The sequence below is a fragment of the Tachypleus tridentatus genome, chromosome 13 (genome assembly GCF_004210375.1).
Source record: "Tachypleus tridentatus isolate NWPU-2018 chromosome 13, ASM421037v1, whole genome shotgun sequence".
Lineage (NCBI taxonomy): Eukaryota > Metazoa > Arthropoda > Merostomata > Xiphosura > Limulidae > Tachypleus > Tachypleus tridentatus.
This window is the reverse complement of record NC_134837.1, coordinates 193,420,305-193,445,071: the sequence shown is the minus strand read 5'-3', so window position 1 is coordinate 193,445,071 and position 24,767 is coordinate 193,420,305. Positions and strand designations below refer to the sequence as shown.

The following is a 24,767-nucleotide window of genomic DNA, read 5'->3' as shown; positions in this document are numbered from 1 at the left end:
ACATAAAGATGCAAGTTTCACGACTGTCGGTTTTAGTTCCCTTTCGGTCACCGATAGAGGGCTAAGGCTATATAAAAAAAAAAAAAAAAAAGAGACGTGTAACCGTGTATGTCTTCCTTGTGGTTGTTACTTCTTAATTTCCTTTGAAAAAAAAAGAAAGAAGAGAAAGCTGAAGTTAGGTGTTCTTGAAAGGCCGATTGTACGCTGACTTGAACGAGTGGAAAGAAACGTTTTGCTTCGTATGAAACATAGTTTGCAACTAGGGTGGCGACAAGCAATTATAATACAGCATTCAGTTTTAGTATGCCAGCTGTATAATATCTTGGTGTATTTGAGTAAAAGATGAATACTTAACTCAAAAAGGCAATACAGCCGTATTTTGCTAGTTATCTTTTGTGAAATAAAACTCGCCTTACGACTCTCACGCTGTTGCTAAACGAATTTCGAATTCGAACTTGAGTGTTAATTAGACGTCCTTTATTTATACTTGATTATAAAGGAAACCTCCTATTTATATTAATGATTTTTTAAAAACCCAATTGTCACAGGTAAAGCAAGTTTCGTCAAAGAGAATCCAAAGTTTTGTTTAGGATTGTGTTCTTGACAAAAGACTTATTGTCCAGTGCGGAACTCGGACACCAGATTTCAGGTTTTTAAGTCTGCAAACTTACCGCTGTTCAATCGGGAAACGGGTGTTGTACAAAATATTTCTTAAACTGTAACAGAAGATATTCAATATACTTTTCATCATTCTTAATAGGTCTGTCTGTAAATAAATCTATTATGAGCTTAATTTGTCCACTGATTCACGTGGTATTCAAGTCGCCAGCCCTGTATTGTTCACATGGTCAAGTGGTTGGAGCGTTCGACTCACATGTGTGCGTTATAAGTGATGTTCAATCCTACTGTTCATTGGTAAGTGAGTAGCTCAAGAATTGGCGTTGGGGGGTGATGACCAGCTGCTATCCTTTTAATCTTACATTGCTAAGTTAGAGACGGCTAGCGTAGATAGCCCTTGTGTAGCTTTGCGCAAAATTCAAAATAAACAAACAAACTCTTTGTTCGTCAAGAGAGCAGAGAAATAAAAACAATCCAGTTTGTGTGGAATGTGATTTTAAGACTACATTGTGGTATGATTTTTGTTGTGGTACATGTCTGAGCTATTCAAATGGCAATTTATTTTAGTACATTCAGGTTAATAGAATGTAAATTGTAAATGCAAGTAAGGCTCAGAAAGGTCAGCTACGTTAATGGGTTTTATCTGGGTTTGAGTCGGTTAAATTTGATTATATGTAAATAACTAGTTTATGTAAGGTTGAAATTTCTTGCTTTAGATCTGCAGCTGATTAAGTTTTCCTATTTGTTTTTTGATAGTAGAAGTGAAACATCATGAAATATGCATGATAGTTGAGGGTACAGGTAGGATGTGAACGATTAATATGGGTTGGTTTGTTTTGAATCTACAGGAGGGCCACCTGCGTTATCCGTCCCTAATTTACATAATAACGCCCCCACAGCTGAAATGGTGAGGATGTTTGATAGAATGTGGATTCGAACATGTAACACATTAAAATGAAAAGAAGTACTGGTCTTACTGCTTTCAAGAAGTGTAATTTACACTTGACCATATACTGACAACGAACTGGACCTAGTTATGCAGTAGTTCGTAGGTTCATTCGGACCCAGCCTTGCCTTGTTGTAGAACTAAGCTCGTATTCTTCACTCCAGGATTATAATAGATTAATATTTTAAGCATGGATCGCAGGAATTGTGGATGGACCAGCAAGTGATCCTTTTTAGCATCCCATAGAATGTATCTGAAAGCACTTTGGACATTTGAACGTTTGTACTTTAATCTATCACACGTATGAAACTAAAGATTCCTCATAATACTGTCCACTGACTGATTATAAACATACCTTGTAAATGGAGAAGCTGCACACCAGTGCTAAGACCCAACGTCATTGAGTATCTCGTTTTGTCAGACCCTTTTAGATAAGTTAATCTAGTCAGACCCATTTAAATAATACTTATTCAGTACTGCTCGTTGTAACTAGCAATTTATTGTTAATGAAACAGATTCATTAACTGAAGAAAATCAGTTAAATAAACCACTGTGGTACGACGAAATAGAAAACAAACAAACATTGGGAGAAGCTCATACTGTAAAAAAAATGTTCCCAACATTTTGGGCCGATACTTTGGTGATTTTAAACAGTAAACAAAGGAAGTGCGTCCCAATCCGAAACGTCGGGAGTATTGAAATATCTGTTTAACCTTTATTATATTTTCTTGAAGGTAAACTGACAATCTAATACAGTCTAGTTTCAGAGGTTACTGTTGTCACGTGTTTTTTTATAGGACCTACAAGTAATTTTTTTAACATATTTAATGTGATCATAACTATATAGACAAGGAAAGTTCCATGGAACATTCCTAATAAAACAAGAATAAACTTATTCACAATTATCATAGGCGTACAGCTACAAAATAAGCTATTTGTGCTGTTTCTACTACAATTATCGAACCCCAGTTTTTAATGTATAAGCCAATAGAAGGGAGATACATTTAGGTAAACAGTACAGTGAAGTTACAGGTTACATATGAAACTCTAGTTCACAAAGGTCACTGAACTCTGGTTCAATCGGATCTATTCGTATTTCTGTTTTTGTTGTTGGATTAAAAAAGTTGATTTTCTGCTTAAATCTTATGTATCATAATTTAAAATCTATAAAAATTCAGTTGGCTGATATGATATGTATGTGAGTGAAATTGATCGATTTTTAGAAAGGCTACTGGCCAGGCATGGCCAAGCGTGTTAAGGCGTACGTACGACTTGTAATCTGAGGGTCGCAAGTTTGAATCCCGGTAGCACCAAACATGCTCGCCCTTTCAGCCGTGGGAGAGTTATAACGTGACGGTCAATCCCACTATTCGTTGGTAAAAGAGTAACCCAAGAGATGGCGGTGGGTGGTGATGATTAGCTGCCTTCCCTCTAGTCTTACACTGCTAAATTAGGGACGGCTAGCACAGATAGCCCTCGAGTAGCTTTGTGCGAAATTCAAAAAACAAATAAACAAGAAAGGCTACTTATTTTTCCTGAAATTATTGGAGAATTTAATTGCTCACACCGAAGTAAGAGGAGGAAAAAATAAACATTTACGCAATCTAGCGCCGAGTTGTTTGTCATTCTAACAAATGTGTTAAAGATACCTCAATATACTATTGTGGAGAACAAACAACGTATAAAAGAAATAGTTTTAAATCTTGTGAGGGCTGATGTGGCCCTGGAAGATGACATATTCTGACGCAAAAATCAGGAGTGTGGCATAGTGAAAAACGGCCATTCCGTTGGAACCTTATGAAAGCAAGTGTTTGTTCCAAGTTGAGTGGGAAGTTGAGGAAAGTCGTGACACTGACCTGTCGGCACTTAACTAACGCCGGAAGTGGCTAGAAGCTTACGTCATATGTGATGATAACACCACGAAAAAAAAAGGTTGTCATGTAGAAATACATGTCTGTTGATTTGCGTTTTCTTGGTGTATACTGGTAATACGTGAAACCAAAATATACAGCACCCTGCGTCAAATTAGACAGTAATGAACTAGGAACACACGGTGCTTCAGAAAGGCGGAATGTCACGTGACAAAATGCACGCAAGAACTCGGGTAAGCAGAGAGTGCTAATATATTGCAGTTTGCAAAACTTAAGTGTTACAGATACCTTTTAATATTAACTACAATAACGTCTACGGTTTATTTATTTACTGAATTTTCAATAGGATCCCCCTCGTTATTTATTTCATTTACTCTTCGAGAATTATGCAACTATCAGTAACATTAATCCTTATTGAAGGTAGGAAAACGTTAAACGCATCACTTTAACCACTTAAAGAAAATTTTCTTTATGATTTAAGATTTTTTACACGCCAAACAAAATTCATAAAGTTTTCGGTATAAACTAGAGCGACGTTTAGCCTAACTTTAACTCCACTGCACAGGGTGTATAAAAGTTAAATACGATTGTTTTGAGTTTCATGACGCAATAATTAAATTAACAACAATGAAATAGTACCGTGGAAGGATACTGTAATTCGCGCATTAAATACTCATCTGTAAACGGAACTCGAATATTAATGGTTTTTTGTTGTGTTGTTTTTAATTTCGCGCAAAGCTCACGAGAGCTATCTGCGCTAGCCGTCCCTAATTTAGCAATTTAAGACTAGAGGGAAAGCAGCTAGTCATCACCACCCACTGCCAACTTTTGGGCTACTCTTTTACCAACGAATAATGGGATTGACTGTCACATTATAACGCCCCCACGGCTAAAAGGGGCGAGCATGTTTGGTGCTACCGGGATTCGAACCTGCGACCCTAAGTTTACGAGTCCAACGCCTTAACCCCCATGCGTATGGCAATGTAAATATAAAACCACTCGAAGCAGTAGCTCCCCGCTAGTATAGCGGTATGTCTACGGGTTTACAACGCTAGAATCAGGGGTTCGATTCCCCTCGATGGGCTCAGCAGATGTGGCTTTGCTATAAGAAAAACATCAGCAGATGTGGCTTTGCTATAAGAAAAACACATACTCGAGGAAGTAGGTATGGTAAAGTGGTGGGAATTGGAAACCCTGCTCAAAATAAACCAGAAAAAAATTCCATTTAGACGTGTCAATTTATTCTTTTTTACATTCTATCCAATAATGAAATAACAGTGTATCTTAGTTATATAATTCACAAATACTGGTCGTTAGCTTCAGATATTGTCGTAGATTTATAATGTGTTTAGATGCGTATACAAGTATTTGGTTTCGAAATCTTCGCCCAAACCCATGCAAGGGCAGTACTAGGATAGCTGTGTTTACATTTAGACCTGATTGATTAGAGGAAAACATTTGCTACTAACATTTTGGTTGCTTTTGTTTGACTGAATGGTGGGGTTTTACCGTCAGTCTAACGAAGCCCCCACAGACCCCAAGAGTGGTTCACGTTTTGAGGACAATGGTCCGTGACCGATGATCCTTAAAATTTACAGTGCGGGCACGTCAACAGAAGTGTTAACTGTTTATGTTTTTCACGCCTATAGCTTTTGATTTCAACCAAACTTGGCATGTACCCTTGGATTCGCAGTGAGTTTCGTTTGAGGTTGAAATTAGGATTCAAACCATGGGCCTATAATCACTCTTACCAAAACTTGCATGCACACACTTAGGCCTCCACTGGGGTATGTACATACGTATATTTAAACACGTACACAATCAAGATATAACATATTCTTAGTTCAAAGTATCAAAACTATATATTTTCATCAGATATAGCTCAGAAGGAAAATGCTGTTTCGGGTTGCATGTTATAGAAGAAGATATTAATTTTATAAAATTTGATAACAAATGTAATAATAGGCCCTATAACACTATATCGTTTAGGCTTGACTGCTATTGGCTTTTATCCGTTTCTGCTACACAATCAATCAACCTAAAAGTCGACGTAGTTGTGTTCGCTTTATTTTTGTAGAATTACTTTTCCACTAATGTCATGAATTTTTATTTGGACAAGTATCAGGACTTTGAGCTGGTTTATTTGGACAAGTATCAGGACTTTGAGTTGGTTTATTTGGACAAGTATCAGGACTTTGAGCTGGCTTATTTGGACAAGTATCAGGACTTTGAGCTGGCTTATTTGGACAAGTATCAGGACTTTGAGCTGGCTTATTTGGACAAGTATCAGGACTTTGAGCTATTTCATATCTTTTGATTGTTCTTCACTCTTTCTCCAATACATCTTATTCAGTAAACTAGTATGTTGCTTGAATCGTTAGTATATTGTACATGAAATCCAGAAATATCGTATGACGAACAAAGAAGTTGTGACATTTCTCTCTACATGTATGTATGAACCACCACTTCCCAAACGCACATGTACTTTCATAGACCCATCAACGTGTGTATCCTTAACTCGATCTTCTAGTGTTCCATTAAATCACGTGGAAGCTGTCTGAGGGAGTTAAATTTTGTAGAAGTAAGGTGGTACCTTAATAACTTTTCACAGTCCGTTGTAAGTTAGGCGTCAAATGTAAGCTGGAATTAGAGCCTACATTATATCGCGGTAGGACAGCGGTAAGTTTACTGACTTAAAACGCTTAAATCCAGTGTTCAATTCCCCGCGGTGGACACAGTAATTAGCTCACTGTGACTTTACTCTAAAAATAAACAGTTTACACGATATTTTAAGGTAATTTAAAAATAGGAGCATTAACAGTTATAGTTACATTGTGTGTTTCTCAACTATCGAGCTAGGCAGGTTTTTGTTTGTCTTTTGAAATCGCTGTTCCAATAATTCTTTTTCCGTAAGAAATGAGACGTCTAACGAGCACCACAGGATAACTGAGTCGTTGAAAACAGGTGATGTTATCCATGTAAGAACAACTACTTTTATAAAGAGATCTGTTTCATTGTAACTAGTTTTCATAATAAAACCCCTCTTGGGTCTTTCTTTATTTCCTATTACTGTAATAAATGTCAGATCCAAACCCAAATGAAACGACGCCCTGTTTAACGTTTACTGCCTGATAACGGGAAAAATAAAGGTCATACCTGGACGTTGATATACTATGTTACTTCTTTGAGGACCCTAAAGTCAGGTGCCCGATTTGGTGATAATCGGTTTAGCAGTTCACCAGCTGCGAGTAAATACAACGCACGGGAACGAAATAAGGGCTTCTTGGAGATGACACAGGGGCAAGTCTGAACGTCGTCCTCCTATACCATTTCACAACAGGAGGTCCAAAAATGCCTGTCGGGTTTGGTGATAATCGGTCCAGCAGTTTGCTAGTTGTAAGCAGACACGCACACAGACAATCTTCTTTAAAGTAATTGCTTAGGTTGTAAAAAAAATATTCACGAGGATACTTGTTTTAATGTGAGTTTCAGTTTCATTACTTTTGATTATAGAGTTTGATTCTTCAATTAATATGCATTATTTCGTATATCTAGCTTTAAATTACGAGCAAGCAGAAAAATAATAGTATATCATGCATTTTACTGTTTAGCCGAACCGAATTTTATAAAATTTATCCCAGTAATGTTCTATCTAATTCTTTTTAGATTGCTTCCATTAATAAAATTAGTTTAATATTTTTTATAATTGTTACCCAAAGTACTGGAGAGCTATACAACAAAACAGGCACGAGTGACGTTTTTCATCTATGTTGCCTGTTACTGCGTTTTTCATATGTGTTTATATAACACTTTCCGTTAGCCCAACCATAGCGTAATTATCGTTGTGTGTTCCTAATAACATGAAATGGAGAAAAGAAAAAGCACATTAAATAAGATACTAATTACACTTATACCAGTAATAATACAAAGGGGAAAGTGTTTATTTATTTATTAGGCTTAAGTTAGAGCCGTAACATTACATTTATTTTCTGTATTTGCATTTCCTTTGGAAAAAAACCAGTAATTATTTTCCACTTTGTTTTATTACCGTCCATTTCAGGTTTTCCTGGACCCCAGTATTCACAACCCTTCCCTATGTTACATAATAGTATTCACTCCGTATTTTCTTGTACACCCTAGGGGTGCTCCTATGTGTATCACCTCCATACCTACTAACCTCTTACTTGTATTTTCGACACAGTGATATCTTAAACTACTTAGTTTCTTGAATCTTTTAACTCCCCCGAACTGTTTAGCTGATAAATCTGCTTGTGTATTGCGTAGCTGCGGACGGATATGATTTATATACATGTTTCTCATAGTTCATGAATTTGACCTATATATGATTTCTTCGTAAAAATTAGCTGTATCAGACAGTGGTATAGTATGTTTTGGCAGTATATGTGTGCGTATATATGTTTTATGTCTGACACGTTTAACTCGACCTGTTTAGCAAGACCTGGTAGCTAAGGTGTTCGGTTTGCAATATTTCATATCTTGTGTTTAAATCCCATCACCGCCGAACACCACTTTTTCATCTGTGGGAACATTATAACGGTACGATCAATCCCATCATTCAGTTTGAGTAGCACAGGAACTGATGGTCGGTGTTGTCTTCCCTCTAGTTTGTCACTTTTAAATTATGAACGACTAGCGCAAATTTACGCGAATTTCAACAAAATAAACAGACGTGTTAGTAGAGGATATTCATCCTGGCATGGCCAGGTGGTTAAGGTGCTCGACTCGTAATCTGAGGGTCGCGGGTGCGAATCCCCATCACACTAAACATGCTCGCCCTTTTCAGCCGTGGGGGCATAATAATGTGACAATAAATCCCACTATCCGTTGGTAAAAGAGTAGCCCAAGATTTGGCGATGGGTGGTGATGACTAGCTGCCTTCCACCTAGTCTTACACTGCAAAATTAGGGACGGCTAGCGCAGATAGCCCTCGTGTAGCTTTGCGCGAAATTCAAAAACAAACAAAGGATGTTCATTTTTTTTCTGTGCAGGTTGTTACTTTGGGTATTAATAAAAAAAAAAAAACACCAACGCTTTTAACCAATTTAGTGATCTCACATTATGACGATTCCAAACTACTCTGGTTACTTATGTACGTTCTTGTTGCTCATATCTTTGTGTGTTTTTAAACCTTTTACTCTGCATTCGTTTAAAAGCTTCTAATCTCTTCTACCAACCACAAACCTATGTTTTTAGAATTCTCCAACGATTAACTGATGGTTTTGGTCATTCTTTTTCTAGTCTCTATCATTTAACAGCCGTGAACCCGTGGTTTTAGGGCATTCTTTTCTTGTCTTCTATGTTTTTTACTAATCATTTACATTTATTTGGGTGGGGAGGGGCATTTTTTTCTAGTTTCTGTCCACTTCACCAACTATTAACCTATGTTATGGGGATGTTTGTTTTTGTCTTGACTATATTTCTTCAGCCAATATTTGTACTTCTTTGGACAACGTAATCTAATATTCGCTGGAGTTCTCCAGTTTTAACTTGTTCTTAATGATTTTTCACGACACTTTATTTGACCGACTATTAGACGCTTTTCTACTCCTTGCTGCCGTTTACCTTTCTCTTGATACGAGTTTCTTTTAGTTTACTCTGTGAAAGAGTTAGTTTAATTATAAGGAGATCTAAGTAATTGTTCATCTTCTAAACTTCGGTTGTCTAAATGAGTTGAAAACCTACGTTGTCATTCTTTGTAATTTACCTGTTAGCTTTTTCTGCAAACTCTTTTGCCCTCTAAGTATTTTCCAGTTATACCTTCATTGTCAGCCACTAGACAACATTGATCTAAACCTGCATTGTAGTTTTAAGTTTCTAACCTGTGCATCCAGTTACACGACTTCACCTTGGTCATCATGGTATTTGGCAATGTTTTCGACCCATGTTCTAACATAATCAAGTATCATATTAACTTCATATTCAAGTCTAAATTATTTTAGAAATGGTCCTTGAATTTCTACCTACAGAATTAGGTCATGTTCGAAAGTGGGCTGTATATTTTGTCATACATCCATATAGACCTTTAGGAAATAACCTATACAAACATTCCGCTACATGCAATGGATATTTCTGAAAATGAAAAAAACAAAAAAAAAACGTGTTACTACCGAGCTTAAACACCAGAAACCTTAACCATTATGCATTTCATAATAACATAGACATTATGTTTCTTGAGTCTTGTTTTCACATTCACTAACAATTAATGCTTATAAATTCTTTTTAACAGTAATTTTGGAAAATAAATGAATATTAATAAAAATACTAGGAAATAAATCACTATGCAAACGAAAATTAACAATCGGATATTGTGTAAATGTATTCGCAGAATGGATTTTTTTTATCGCAATAAATAGTTTGAAACCGAAACTGAATTTTACTCGCATTATCGATGTTATACCTCTGTCCATACTTGCTCCAAATTTATTTCAGATCATTGTTCGCCAAGCTACATTGGTTTGTCAGTTGTTACTGGTAACAATACTGTTAACGTATCAGAAAGTCTGTCTGTTGTTACAGATATAGACAAGCTTTCTACATCATTGAGTTTTTAACAAGTTTTAATTTAGCACGTTATCATCACTTAGACACACAGTGCTCGTGACATGGGTGTGATCCAGCAGTTATAGTTTCTAGATTGTGAATTCGAAGATACATGGCTGTTAGTCTGTGGCCTTTAAAACACGCTCCGTACTTTGTAGTCATGGTTTTTTTTTGTAAGAGAGTCGGTAAAGTCAGCCCCTCTGTTCGGTCAAACAACAGTTGGCCATTTGTGCTGTCGACTAACATAACATCCTACTAGTTCAAAGTTAGGGACAGCTCTATTTGTGTAGCTTTCGTGAAACTTCTGAAATAAGCAAATACACAGTTGAATAATTAACACTACGGGTAATTTCCATGAAACGGTGGGAGCAAGCATTTCATAAACACTCGCCGTTTCACGTTTAAGTCCAAGCGTCTAATACACCCAGTCATATTTGTGTAGCACTTGAGAACACATAAACTAACTTTGACAATCAACAGAATCACAACGCCTCATAGTTGTAATAAACTGAAAATATCCCACTTTTCTACTCTAGGTGTCACTGTTGACTTACTGCATGACTGTAATTAAAATGTTTTCCTTCATCAGTGCTGAATGAACTTAATATTTTATTTCTATTTATTTCAGAAGAAACAGGAGCATTAGTGGAATTTAAATATTCGTCTCTAACATTCGAATAGAAACGATCTCGGATTATGCCTAACGTTAAGGTAACCCTAACACTGCCTTTCTATTGTTGTTTGTATTTTTATGTCCCTTGTTTTTTTATTGCAAACTTCGGTGTTGTTTACATTGGTCTATGTAGATTATGAAAACTAGGTAGACTTGAAGATGACAAATTTAACACCTTACTTAAAGGATGCTAGTAGGCTTAATCTCAGCTGTACTTGACATTAAGCACGAGTCCTCAGGCTAGCTAGAAGGCATACACATAACAGTTAGCTCATTGTGTAGCTTTGCATTAAAACAAAAAATATATCTTTGGTGTCGTGGTATTGCTTGATGTTTAGCAGTAAAAATCGATTGAACACTGACTTCATAGTCTCAAACTTATGGATATTTCAACAAGTGAACAATCGTTCTCTGTTGTTTATTATTATTGTATATAATGTACTAGCATAACATTCGTTCTCTCAGCTGCTTTTCTGCACAAGATATATGTAAGTTATGTTTAAAAAACAACTGGTTATTCATGCTTTAAATAGAGGGGTCTTAAGCCTCTTCTGTTGAAATGCTCTGCTATTAGCATTACTCAGTTACGTAATAGTGGACACGTGGAATACGAACAACTTTTACCGTTATTATCGTTTAGGAAACGTTGACCAAATTCGTACGTTCGAGTAGACATTCTTACAAACTAAATTTCAATATTAGAGAAACGAAAAATGTTCAGGATTCGTATCCTGAAGTTTTATCGCCTTGATTTTGTAGTTCTAAACTATATTTCATTCGACAGCTGGAGATGTTTGATATAAATTAGAGATCTAAAAACACTGATATTTTGAAGGTTGCTTGTTCTTTTTCTCCAGTGCATAAATCCACATTAAATGTAAGCTTTACAGAACACTTGTTTATTATAACGCTGACGCATTTTAATGAAATTAATATTTAATCTGCAGGTTTTTCTGTCGTACATTTGACATACATCTCTCTTGATGTAGCACCCTGTAATATTCTTTGTACGTATACGTTATATTATCAGGACAGGACAGCACATCCCACTTACTTAAGGGTGTATTCACACTGAACGTTTTTTGTTTGGACGAATCCCATAGTGTACTGTTGTCAAGGGTTGACGAATGATAGCAGGTGCTATAAGCAGTTAGATGTAGTTAGGATGCTATGGGGGAAGAGAATATAGTTTGTTAGAGTAACCATATAAAACATTCCAACTCTTCTTGTGATACGCAAATCCACTTTTGATAATTCACCAATTAAACGGAAAAAAATATTGGACTCTCTAATATGGAATACCATTATGTATTATCTGTACCATTAATTATTCTGGGGTCAGAAATGATTTTCCTTTCTGTTTTCCGTTAATTTTGCAACGCTTTGTTAAGACACGTGTTTAGCATTATGTTCGTTCGTTATCGTGGACTATAATAAGGGTTCAGGATTGAAGGGCAGTATTTGGCTATCGAATTAAGGACTGAGAACCACGGAAGTCCATTAGTTGGAGTACTGAATCACTTTCCTCATGTTTTGATTTGAATAGAAAACCCTTGGTTCGAATGTAACCGAGGAAAAGTCTTGGGTGTTACTGTGTAAAAGCCTTTTTTTTTAACAGATTAAAGTTTGAAATTGGTCTGCTTTTAACAATTCAGAGAGTGAGTCATGAAATTTATCATTCTGTAGCATTGTAGATAAATCTGCGCTTACTAGTATTGATGCAGTTTTATGGAGAAGGTCCATACCATAGTATGGTGCTGACCAGACTTGATAAAGTCCTGTGGTAGAAGGACCATACTTCTTTCAGCATGATAGTCCACTATCATACTGCACACATTGTCCAGCACGAATCACTTAAACTTGACAAAAGTGGCTAACCGTTTCACCAGAAGTATAGTAACGTTTGCTACTAGTGTCGAGTTTGTAATTAACATCTAATGTGGGCCAACTCCTTTATTCAAGTGAGCCCATGCAGCGAAGAATTCTCCCTTCATAGTTGTGCCCCAACCCCCCTGCCCCAGTAGATCAGCGGAAGGTCTCAGACTTACGACGCTACAGAACTGTGTAGCTTTGTGCTTAAACCAAACCCAAACCGGAGTTGCCTTGTTACATATATTTTTATATGCTTACTTAAGTACATTTTTATTATCTTTTGTTAAAGTTTTACCGAATTTATTTTTTTCAAATCGTTCTTTAATCAAACATAGGTTTTACTTCATGAAACCAATTTTTACAGATATGTTTCTGAATTATAAAGATTGAAGCATTTTCTGGTTCGTGTGTAGAAGAATCAATCCGTGTCCGTAGTAAACTTTATTAATTAATCAACTGTCACTCCTCAGCCACGCGTCTTCGTGTAATAGTCAGCATCGCTCATGCACGAGCTGTTCACGCACAAACTTACACCCGCATCTCTGAGGTTAAACAAACAGTGGGCTCTTTTCAACATCTCCCTGCTGTAGTCTTGTTTGCTTTGCGATATTCTCAGAACCAGAACTCTCGACTAGTGAGTTGCAGTCGTTTTAACGCGAGAAGTCACACAACATCTATCAGATAATTTGTTGGAATTGAACTGTGTGTAGATGTAACAATTTTGTAAATTTCATACTAGTCTTAGATTTAAAAGAAAATAGTATAGTTAATATTTAGGCGTTGAGAAAACATCAAAATCATAAATAATTATTTGACAAAAGTCTGTGTATGTGTGTGTGTCCGTCCACTTACAACTCGCAAACCTCTGAGCTGGTTATCACTAAACGTAGTACGTATTCTTAGACGCTCCCAGAGAGAGACATAGAGAGCCAACGTTTGGATTTGACCCATCGCGTCACACTCTAGTGCTCTTATGTTTTCCTCGTGCATTGTGTTCGCTTATAATATGAGGATCGATTGTCATCAAACTTGGCATGTACCCCTAGCACCCTTGGTGGTGGTGGGTGACACAAGGGATGACTTTTGGATGTGATCCTCTGTTATTCCCTTGGAAACGACATGCCTTCATATCTTGCACACAAATGGTATGTCAGGTAGTATACAATCAATCGTTTTATAAACTTTATGCGGGATTATAAATCCTTTATTTGAGCTTCACCTATCAGTAATGGCCCTAGTTTTAAAATACATGTATTTTTTATAAACACTCAAGTGTCTTTGTTGTTGAATTATTGTTTCAAATTAAAGTTTTTAATTCGCCTAATTGCAATCATTGATCATAATTTAATTAAATCCTTGAACGTTATTGTGAACTAGACAAGAATGTCGTATTTAGTCAGTCTTCTGGTTGGGTCAAGCATGGTTTAATAGTCATGGCGCTCAACTCACAATATGAGAGTCGTGGTGAGGTCGCGTACTCGTCGCCGAACATGCTTATCCAATATAGGTGCCGTAAGAGCCTGCCGCTGGATGTCCCCAAACTAGTTAGGACTAAGACCGTTACGTCAGTTTTTTTGCTTATTACTTGGAGATATGCATGTTTCCTTCATGGATATTATAATTTGTTTTAAATATTTTTAAATAACTTTAATTTGTGCTTTGTTTCCTGACATTTCTTTTTGTTGTTTAAATTATAAACCGTTCTTGCTACTACGAACTGAGGATTATGTAGTTAATGGTAATATGTCCAATAGTCAATTTCCTGAATATTCTGTAGTATAATTAAGCCTAAACAGGAATCGTTCACACTTGCTTTTTCTGTATTGATATAAAATGTCGAGAATTCTCTACCAGTAGATGTTTGGGTCTGTTTTAAATTGTACGAGTTTTGACAGTTGAAGACAAGTTGTTCGATAATTTAGATCTCAAACGTAATTACCATTTCCAATAAGTTAGTGTATTTATTTATCTTAAAAATTTCTGGGCAACCTATATCAGAGGTATCTGGGTATAACCGTCGTAATTTTGATTAAGTAAGACGAGAGGGAAGGCAGATAATGAAGAGAATTCACCGCATGCCTTAGGCTACTCTTGTATGACCAATAGTAGAACCTGACCGCCACTCTTATAACGCATTCAAAGCCTAAAGTGCGTAACGCATTTTTGCAGCAATGGGAACCACGAACCCTAGGATTTCCTAGTCCGGGATATACTAAACACCAAGGACACGCCTAGCCTATATTACAATAGTTTAGGTGTAGAATTAAAACTAACTATTCTAACAGTAAATATACGTTTATTCGTAATATCTGTTAAAAGAACTCTTACTTCAGTAACCCATGGTGGAATACCAGATAAATGTTAACCTCGAACGCAGACGCTCTTCCTTCTCTGTTTGTTTTTTAACTTCACATTTTTATTGCAGGTGAACCACCAAGTGGCAAAGTGGCGGCATTAGAATATTACAGCACATCGCCTTACTCCTGTTCTTATTATTACAGTAGGTAAGTGGTGTAAAAAGGGTGATATAATAGTAATAACTATAATAAAGCGAAAAGGAGACCCGGCATGGCCAGATGGTTAAGGCACGCGACTCGTAATCTGAGGGTCGCGGGTTCGAATCCCTGTCACGCCAAACGTGCTCGCCCTTTCAGCCGTGGAGGCGTTATAATGTAACGGTCAATCCCACTATTCACTATTAGGGACGGTTAGCGCAGATAGCCCTCGTGTGGCTTTGCGCAAAATTTATAACAAACCAAAGCGAAAAGAAAAATAAACCGCCTGTTATCAGTGATAAGCTGTGTTTATCATCCTCCATCATTGTGTCATGGGGAAACAATACGGACATCAAATACCGATAATCTGTATCGTGATTTTATTGTCCGGGACGAATGAAATATTTCACTCAATTATATGAATATTATATTAATTAATAATATCATTTATTATTGATATTACCTTTTGTCACAAGTTATAACACTGTTCTATCAATTTTTATATTAATATCTCGTAGTTCCATTTAATATTACACGTACAAATATTCTATTTTTTATACGTAAGTAAGTTCTTACTTTTGGATAGTACACTGAATGCTGGATTTTGACAAAAGTCGGTGTACTTGCTCTCAATAAATCCAAATTTATTATTTCTACCTAATTAAAAATATAATTATTATTACTGTAGTTAGATTAATTTTCTACTCATTTCAAATTGTGCTTCAAAATATTTTATCATATTTTGTTTGTTTGTTTTTGAATTTCGCACAAAGCTACAAGAGGGTTATCTGCACTAGCCGTCCCTAATTTAACAATGTGAGACTCGAGGGAAGGCAGCTAGTCATCACCACCCACCGCCAACTCTTGGGCTACTCTTTTACCAACGAATAGTGGGACTGACCGTAACATTATAATGTCCCCACGGCTGAAAGAGCGAGCATGTTTGGTGCGATCGAGATTCGAACCCACCACCCTCAGAATACGAGTCGAACGCCTTAACCCATCTGGCCATGCTGGGCCGCTTTATCATATTATATTAGCCTTTGTTTACTTATATTGTAGTCAAGTTCAGCTGCAACAGTTGTGAATCCAATTTACACTAACATCTGGGATCACAGTTGTCTAAGCTGTAGCCATATCGTATAAAGACAACTATAGTAAGTATTAGAAGCTTACTAAACGAGAAATGTTCTGGTAAACAGTTTAATAAAATTATAATAAAACAGATAGTAAAATACTAAAAGTGTGGCTATTACTGTGAAGAAGGTAGATATTTAGCTGCAGTAAATAGTTTTCATTGTGTTTCACAAACTAGTCTTTCAGTGGTCATAACAATTTTAGCCGTACACAGGACGATTATCAGAAACAATCATATTTATTCCATGATTATATCTTTAAAAAGTACTTTTCATAGAGAAACGTAATATAACCAGAGTGGATTACAAATTTAATGTGTTGCGTTGGAGGGTGTTTAAAAATTTGTATTCTACTCTATATAAAAATCGCTTTTGTCACATACTTTGCGTTGCTTCCGTTATATCCCCATTGCGAAACACAGCGTGACAGGTTGATTCACCGCTATCCGGATATCCATCATTCATCCGGCCCTTCTGACCTAGTAGATAGGACATCGCTAGATTGGATGGATGGATTTTGGCCAAATTAGATACTAAGCTCTGGATTTGGTTTTGGGGTTCATGGATAAACGATCAAGGTTATAAGGTCATTAGTATATATTAAATCTTTCTCAACTTTGTAAATATTGTATTTCGGAACTGGATGGACAAACTTTATACGACAGGTACTACATGTAAAATTCCAGATTGATTAATTTTAGTAGGTTATGAGCCGAAGGTCAAAAGCTCACTGGTACGTATAAAAATCTGCCTTGATCTTGTCGACGAGATACCTGAAGTTGAGATGGATTTTGCCCAAACTTGTACAAGTATTACGTTATCAAAATTGCCGGGGGGGGGACATAAACAGCCTGCAGCCGTTGCTGTTCTCACAACACTACGAGAGATTTGGATAATAATATGAGCCAGCATGCAGCTTCTGGCGACGATCAATAAACATTATCCAAATCCGATTATGTTTACAGTCCTTTCATTTCGATATAGGCTTGATGTGTTGATTGAGAAGAACGAAAGGCTTAGAAGTAATTCACTATACACGTCCAAACTGTCCCAAATAAAACCATTGTTTTCGAACGTGTCTTTGGTAGAATTTTGTTTTCTTGGATAAGTTTTAAGGTATAGTAATCTTAAATATGGGTGTTATCTAATTCACCCCATGTGTATATATATGTTTCAAATTATCTACTAATATTTACTTCATGGTTTATAATTTGCAAGGTGGCTGTTTTTCATTTGTAATTTTCATCAACTATTTAGAAGTCAGACAAGGAACGTTGGAAACGATGCTCTTACTTAAAACAATTTTTTATAGCATGCAGGCCTACTCACAGCTGGGCGCACAAAGCCCTACCTATCCTGTTCAACCAAGTACAGCCTTCTACAGCGCCCAGCCCATGGGAGAAGGAACGGCTTATGGAGTCCTCTCTCAGTCATACGGAATGACTGGTGAGTTAATTATCTCCAAATCAAAGCTTAATCTAATTACAGACTTCTCTGTCTGACAACTGAAACTATGAAATCCTTTATAAAAATACTGACAAACAATCTTTCAGAATGTTTAACTCCCCTTAAAAACAACAATAAAACAAACAACTTGTTAATTAATTAATGAGGTAGGTAAGTTAAAAGTATTTTTCAGCATGCTGTTAAAACATCTGAATATCGGTCGATAAGTTGTTTGTCTCTTTTTTTTTTTAATAAAACAAGGTTCTCTCATATTCTAAAGGAAATTCAAAAGTTCTACAGTTCACTTAGTTAGAGTTGTTACTTTGAGGTCGAAATTGATATGGAATATGAATCTCTATAACAAGTGGAGGAATTACCGACTTTCTATTCCGAGATTATATTATGTTTGTGAAACGGTATGAGAAGTGGACTGATAGTTACTCTGAGACTATAACTGACATGGAGTGTGGAGCCATGTAACAGGTGGACTGACAGGGTTGTTTTTGTGACATATCTAGACTTGTTATTCACTATAGTTGTTCTAGTATTACTGATAATGTCTCATGTCAGTTAGTGTATAATTGGTACGGTGGCCAAAAGCGCTATTTAGGCAAACTGAAAGGACATTTTCCCATCCGTTACCTTTAATAAAAGGTCATTAATTGGACTTGTTTATAGAATTTGGTTGCAGCGTCTTATTATTATGGAGACCGTGAGCAATCTTAAGGTGACTGTCGAGGCTTCTTTATATATCTTCTAGCATAAGACAGTTGTGTTTCAACAGTCTTATGTTTTAGCTGACTGGTATTATTTTCAGCACTTGAAAGAGACTAAAAGTATTTATTTTGGTCAAATTTCCTTGTTCAGTATGATTCAAGCGTATAAATTTAGTCTTTGAAGATTGTGTTAGTAATGATGAAGAAATCATGTTTTCTATGACTACAGAAGAGGTCGTAAGGTTGTTACTAAGAATGGTGACAATATTGTGAATTCGTTACTACCACTAGTAAAGAGGTCGCTAGTTAGCTTTCAGGACTGTTCAAGAGGTCGCTAGTTAGCTTTCAGGACCGTCGAAGAGGTTGCGAGTTAGTTTTCATGACTGGTGATTTGTTTCTTTAGATTTAAGCACAAATCTACACAATAGACTGACTATATGTCTCTGCCCACTACGGATATCGAAACTCAGTTTTTAGCGGTGTGAGTCCGCAGACAAACTACTACATTACTGGAGGTCATGACTGGTGAAGACGCCACTTGTTGTATTTATGACTGCTGAAGAGGTCACGTTATTTTCTATGTCCGGTGAAGAGGTCACTGGAAAAGAGATAACAGATTTGTTATTCTTATGGGTGGATTACAGAACTACTTTTCTATTGCAGCTGCAAGAACCTTTGTGCAGCAGAGTAAACCTGGCTCTCCTTCTATACCACAAGGTACATACTTATCTCCTTATGGAAACAACTTTGGAACTAGCAGTGGGACTCATTCAACACAGAACAGCTACAATTACGGTAAGATATTATTTTGGATATTGTGAATATTGTTTAGGAAAATATTATGGTTATTAAACATGGAAAACATGCTTTGTTGTACACAGACCTATTGAATAACATACAACCACCGATTCCAGATCCAAGCGACCCAGACTAGAGTAATCGTGTGCTAACATCTATTGTCTTGATATCGAAGTTAATTTGTGATCCAAGTTGCTTCTACCGAACGACCGATTTACTCATTTCGATTAGATTAAAATGTTTAATTACACTTTGAAGTTGGTATTGAAGTGAACATTGTTTATTGTAACTTTGTTCGTATTTTTATTTAAAATACTCTGATCATAAAATAGATTATAGGTATAATATTTTGTGATGAATATTTTCTTGTTTATAAAACGTTCAGTAAGACTACACAACTGTTTTCATTTTACGATTGTTTTTTTCGACTTTTTCTTTTCAGGAACAATGTATCCATCTTCCACCTTTCCTGGAATTGCGTCCAACGCACAGGGTTTCAGTTCTTCCCAACAGGTTCGTACTTTTTACAGTATAATGGAGATCTGTTAAATTGAGTGGGGGCTCTTAATCGGTGGTCTGTGGACCCTCTAGGAGTTCAGGGGATCCGTAAACCGAGAGCGAAAAAAACTGATTTTGTTTCGTTCCATTATTATGTGTGTACGTGTATGCACATGTTTTTATGTGAATTTTTCTTGGGAGGGGGTCCATAACTTTCAAATTAAATTCTCAAAGGGGTCCATGATATAAAACAATTTAAACACTCGTAAAGTTTTATATACGTTTACTTTAAATAGAGTAAATGTTTATTAAACACGGGGGCTGTTTATAAAGAACACTCTATAAATAAAATGATTGTATCTTAAAAATTGCCTATCATAGGAGAACTAATTATCCCCAGAGCACATTTAAAATCGTAGGTTTTATCCTAAAAAGTGTAACCTTTTCTGCTTAGGTTTCAATGGTCCTCATAATATTCTGAACAATGTTGTCCATTCTATTTCATTTACCAACTTTACATTTTCAAAAGAAGGTAAGTAAAAGTATAGTAGTTTACGAGAAAATCAGTTGAGGTATACAGTTATACAGTTAAGGTATACAGTATATCATGGTGTTGGAACAATTTCTGTGATGTCTGGTATTATTTTTCTCTATAAAACGTGTGATCCTCGATCAATCTCTGGTGAAGCTTCTTTCCTCTAGAACAAATAGTTTTAAAATTATAATAATTTCAAACACGGCGCTCTGGATTTGTCTTTATTTATAACATTTACTTTTTTAAGTGCCTGTATCTTACATAAGAGCGTTTATTTGTTTGTTTGTTTTGAATTTCGCGCAAATCTACACGAGGACTATCTGCGCTAGCTGTCCCTAATTTAGCAGTGTAGGGCTAGAGGGAAGGCAACTAGTCATCACCACCCACCGTCAACTCTTGAGCCACTATTTTACCAATGAATAGTGGGATTTACCGAAACATTATAATGCCCCCACGGCTGAAAGGGCGAGTATGTTTGGTGTGACAAAGATTCAAACCCACGATCCTCAGAATGTGAGCGTAGCGCTCTAATCACCACGCAATGCCGGGCCTACAGTAAGAGTGAATTTATAACAAATAACAGAGGGTTTTGGAAAAAAAAACTTTTTAATGTTTAAACGTGCCAACCTCCATCTTCAGTGATACTCGTGTTGAGGTTCGTAATGTGTAAAACATTCATTATTTGGTCTATCCTGCTTGTAGAACTGTAGTAAATCTTTAAGCTGCTATTATTTCTTGACATTCGTAATAATTAACTTTTAACTGTATTCCTCCCTCATTGTTTAACGATTGCTTGTCTGTAGTTATGTACAAAGCTACACAAAAGGCTGTGCTCTGCCCACCACGGGTATCGAAAACCGGATTCTAGCGTTGTAAGTCCACAGACATTCCGCTGTGCCACTGGGTGGAGTTTCTAAACGAAACAAACAGCATAATGTGTTAACATTCAAGCTGTCTAATGCTAGGAGTTCCAACATTTTTATTAAAGTAGAGAGGAGTCCGTCAAGGATAGAAGAGCTTTCCCAAGTAGATTACTGGGTTTGACTCTCCAATTAGCAGATTGATCGTAACAAAGGCAGAAAGAAACTTATAGGAGCGAGAAACAAAATGACAATTAAATCGGTTTAGTAAGAAGGACTGACAAATTCGGTAGAGTTCTGTGCTAATGAAGGACTGACAAATTCGGTAGAGTTCTGTGCTAATGAAGGACTGACAAATTCGGTAGAGTTCTCTGCTAATTATTTACAACAAGACTTCTCTTTTTTCTGTGCTAATGAAGGACTGACAAATTCGTGAGTTCTGTGCTAATGAAGGACTGAATTGAAGGACTGACAAATGTGAGTTCTCTGCTGAAGGACTGACAAATTCTGAAGGACTGACAAATTCGGTAGAGTTCTGTGCTAATGAAGGACTGACAAATTCGGTAGAGAGAAGGACTGACAAATTCGGTAGAGTTCTGTGCTAATGAAGGACTGGTTGTAATGTATCTTAAAACCATACAACCAAACTGAATATTGTGTAAATGGGTTCATCGTATAACTGGGCACTGTAGTAGTCCCGGATCTCTCCGTTGGTTGTTCCGTCTTCTTTTTGTTTCTCATCTTACTACAGCTTGACACCTGACGCGCATTTGTCAGTTACATGTTGAACCTCTTTCACTCGCTGAACTCTGACGTGATTAAATCGTTGAAGAATGGAGAAAACTTGTATTTCATTCCCAGTAAGACCAAAAAACCAAGTCCTTATCATATCAGTTACTAATAACATGTTTCACACTGAAACACACCCATATAAAGAAAACTTGTATATTAATATACATGTATATATAATCTATAAACGAAATATCAGCCAATCATGTTGGGTGAGATGCCATAAGATTGTTGTAGTGTCTATTGGTTATTTAGAAGGAGAGAAACTGTTTGTTCGTTTGTAATTGAGGACAAAGCTACACAATTTGCTGTGTGTTCTGCCCCTCATGGGTATTGAAACCCGCTGTGCCAGTAGGGGGGAGGGTTAGGAGGAGCGACATACTCAGTAAGAATTGTAAGACCAGGTTTATTTTAGTGGGAAGACTTCTGCTAGAGGATTGGCACAGACTGCTTTCAAAGACGATAGTGACTGGTAGAACAAGAATCTACACAAGAAGTGTTATCTACAGATGGGTGGTTTAGTGGGTGAGTAACTCCTATCTCATGGAATGAGTAGATGGTCAGATAGATATATAAATAGATAGGCATTGTTTATATCAGTCCGTGTAAGTTTAAATGGAGATCAAGGATCCCTGAGAATATGGATAGAAACTGTATTATTGACAACTGTGTATGTAAGTAGAGCCCACGAGTTACTTATACCTGAGAAACTCTGGGTTATTCACAGCTGTGTGTGTAAATAGATCCTAGGGGCTACTTATATCTGAGAAACTTGGGATATTGACAGCTGTGTATGTAAGTAGAGCCCAGGAGTTACTTATACCTGAGAAACTTGGGATATTGACAGCTGTGTATGTAAGTAGAGCCCAGGAGTTACTTATACCTGAGAAACTCTGGGTTATTCATAGCTGTGTATGTAAGTAGAGCCCAGGAGTTACTTATACCTGAGAAACTCTGGGTTATTGATAGCTGTGTATGTAAGTAGAGCCCAGGAGTTACTTATACCTGAGGAACTGTGGGTTATTCATAGCTGTGTATGTAAGTAGAGCCTATGGGCTACTTATACCTGAGAAACTCTGGGTTATTGATAACTGTGTATAAATAGTAGAGCCCAGGGGCTACTGATACTTGAGAAACTCTGGGTTATTGATAGCTGTGTATGTAAGTAGTAGAGCCAAGGGGCAACTGCTACCTGAGAAACTCTGGGTTATTCATAGCTGTGTATGTAAGTAGAGCCCAGGGGCTACTTATACCTGAGAAACTCTGGGTTATTCATAGATGTGTATGTAAGTACTTATACCTGAGCCTGGGTTATTCATAGATGTGCATGGGAGCTACTTTATACCTGAGAAACTCTGGGTTATTGATAACTGTATGTAAATAGTAGAGCCTTGGGGCTACTGATACTTGAGAAACTCTGGGTTATTGATTGCTGTGTATGTAAGTAGTAGAGCCAAGGGGCAACTGCTACCTGAGAAACTCTGGGTTATTCATAGCTGTGTATGTAAGTAGAGCCCAGGGGCTACTTATACCTGAGAAACTCTGGGTTATTCATAGATGTGTATGTAAGTAGAGCCCAGGGGCTACTTATACCTGAGAAACTCTGGGTTATTGATAACTGTATATAAATAGTAGAGCCCAGGGGCTACTGATACTTGAGAAACTCTGGGTTATTGATAGCTGTGTATGTAAGAAGTAGAGCTACTGATACCTGAGAAACTCTGGGTTATTGATAGCTGTGTATGTAAGAAGTAGAGCGAAGGGGCTACTGCTACCTGAGAAACTTGGGATATTGATATGTATAATGTGAATAGAAACTCTGGGTTATTCATCTCTGAGAACGTGAATGGACACTTGGGGCACATTAATTTCTGAAAATATGAATAGAAACTCGCGGTTATTGATCTCTGATAACATGAATTGCAACTCTGGGCTACTACTATCTCAGTAGTTGGATAAAATTGCAATTGGTTAATGAATTAACAAGTAAATCCCAGATATATGAGAATGGGGGACCATACTGTCCTTGAAAGTTTTATAATAAAAACAGCATTCAGAATATAATATTCTGTTTATTCTATAGCCTGTTCACTAGTTAACGGAATACAGACAGCATGCAATGTTTTTTTTTTAATATTAATAACTTCGCGAGTTATGAGTTTTATTATATAAACATCTGCATTCCTAATAGACTCTATAAAACAGTAGAACTATCTAAATTAAAACTGTTTGTGGACATATTTCACTTTGTTAAATATTTCGTAAGTCAGTTATAAATAGTTTTTAAAGCATGGCACTTTTCACATTTTATTATTATTATTAATTTTATGCATTTTTATGGTGGACAACTGAAAACCGTTCGGTTATATTTGTATTACTTACACGTTTCAGTTATATTGTTGTAGGTGTATTCTGTCTTCTGTCACACCAAACATGCTCGCCCTTTCAGCCGTGGGGCATTATAACGTGACGGTCAATCCCACTATTCGTTGGGAAGAGTAGCCCAAGAGTTGGCGGTGGGTGATGATGACTAGCTGCCTTCCCTCTAGTCTTTCACGCAACATTAGGGACGGCTAGAGCAGATAGCCCTCTTATAGCTTTACGGGAAATTCGAAACAACCCAGCCCTGTTTTTTGTTACTGGTTACGCGTTCGTAGACCCTTGATAAAGGCGTAAACATGTTGTTGTTTTTCCCAAAGTTGTTCGTGGTCTTTACATAATTATTTCTATCCTTCAGTCAGCACTGAAAATTGTTTAAAAATTATTAATATATAGCTAGTGAATACACTGTTTGAACTTACTGCCCCCCCCCACCAACTTTGGGCAACGGATTGTTTCATTTTAATGTAAATACATGCTCTATTTATGACTCCCCCAATAGAAATTTTCACTCGTAACGCAGGACGGCTAGAAGATGGAAACTTGTTGACACAAGTTCAGTATCAAGAAACGT

The 24,767-nt window shown here is 36.7% G+C and overlaps 1 protein-coding gene across 40 annotated transcripts in view; it reads left to right on the top strand.

Annotated features, from left to right (window-relative positions):
- Positions 1-24,767, top strand: part of LOC143238328 (protein phosphatase EYA1-like) — a 241,022-nt gene that overhangs the window by 158,562 nt on the left and 57,693 nt on the right. For 20 of the 40 annotated variants that reach the window (XR_013020532.1, XR_013020531.1, XR_013020530.1 and 17 more), the window contains 4 exons: positions 14,967-15,045; positions 17,485-17,618; positions 18,998-19,129; positions 19,575-19,645. Coding sequence is in view for 36 of the 40 variants with exons in the window: in XM_076478456.1 (XP_076334571.1) it covers positions 17,486-17,618; positions 18,998-19,129; positions 19,575-19,645 (336 nt within the window). In the remaining 4 variants the exon portion in view is untranslated. Of the gene's footprint in view, positions 1-3,615; positions 3,669-10,624; positions 10,708-13,049; positions 13,687-14,966; positions 15,046-17,484; positions 17,619-18,997; positions 19,130-19,574; positions 19,646-24,767 lie in introns of those variants that run through there. The other 20 variants (XR_013020529.1, XM_076478438.1, XM_076478442.1 and 17 more) reach the window with 5 other exon arrangements.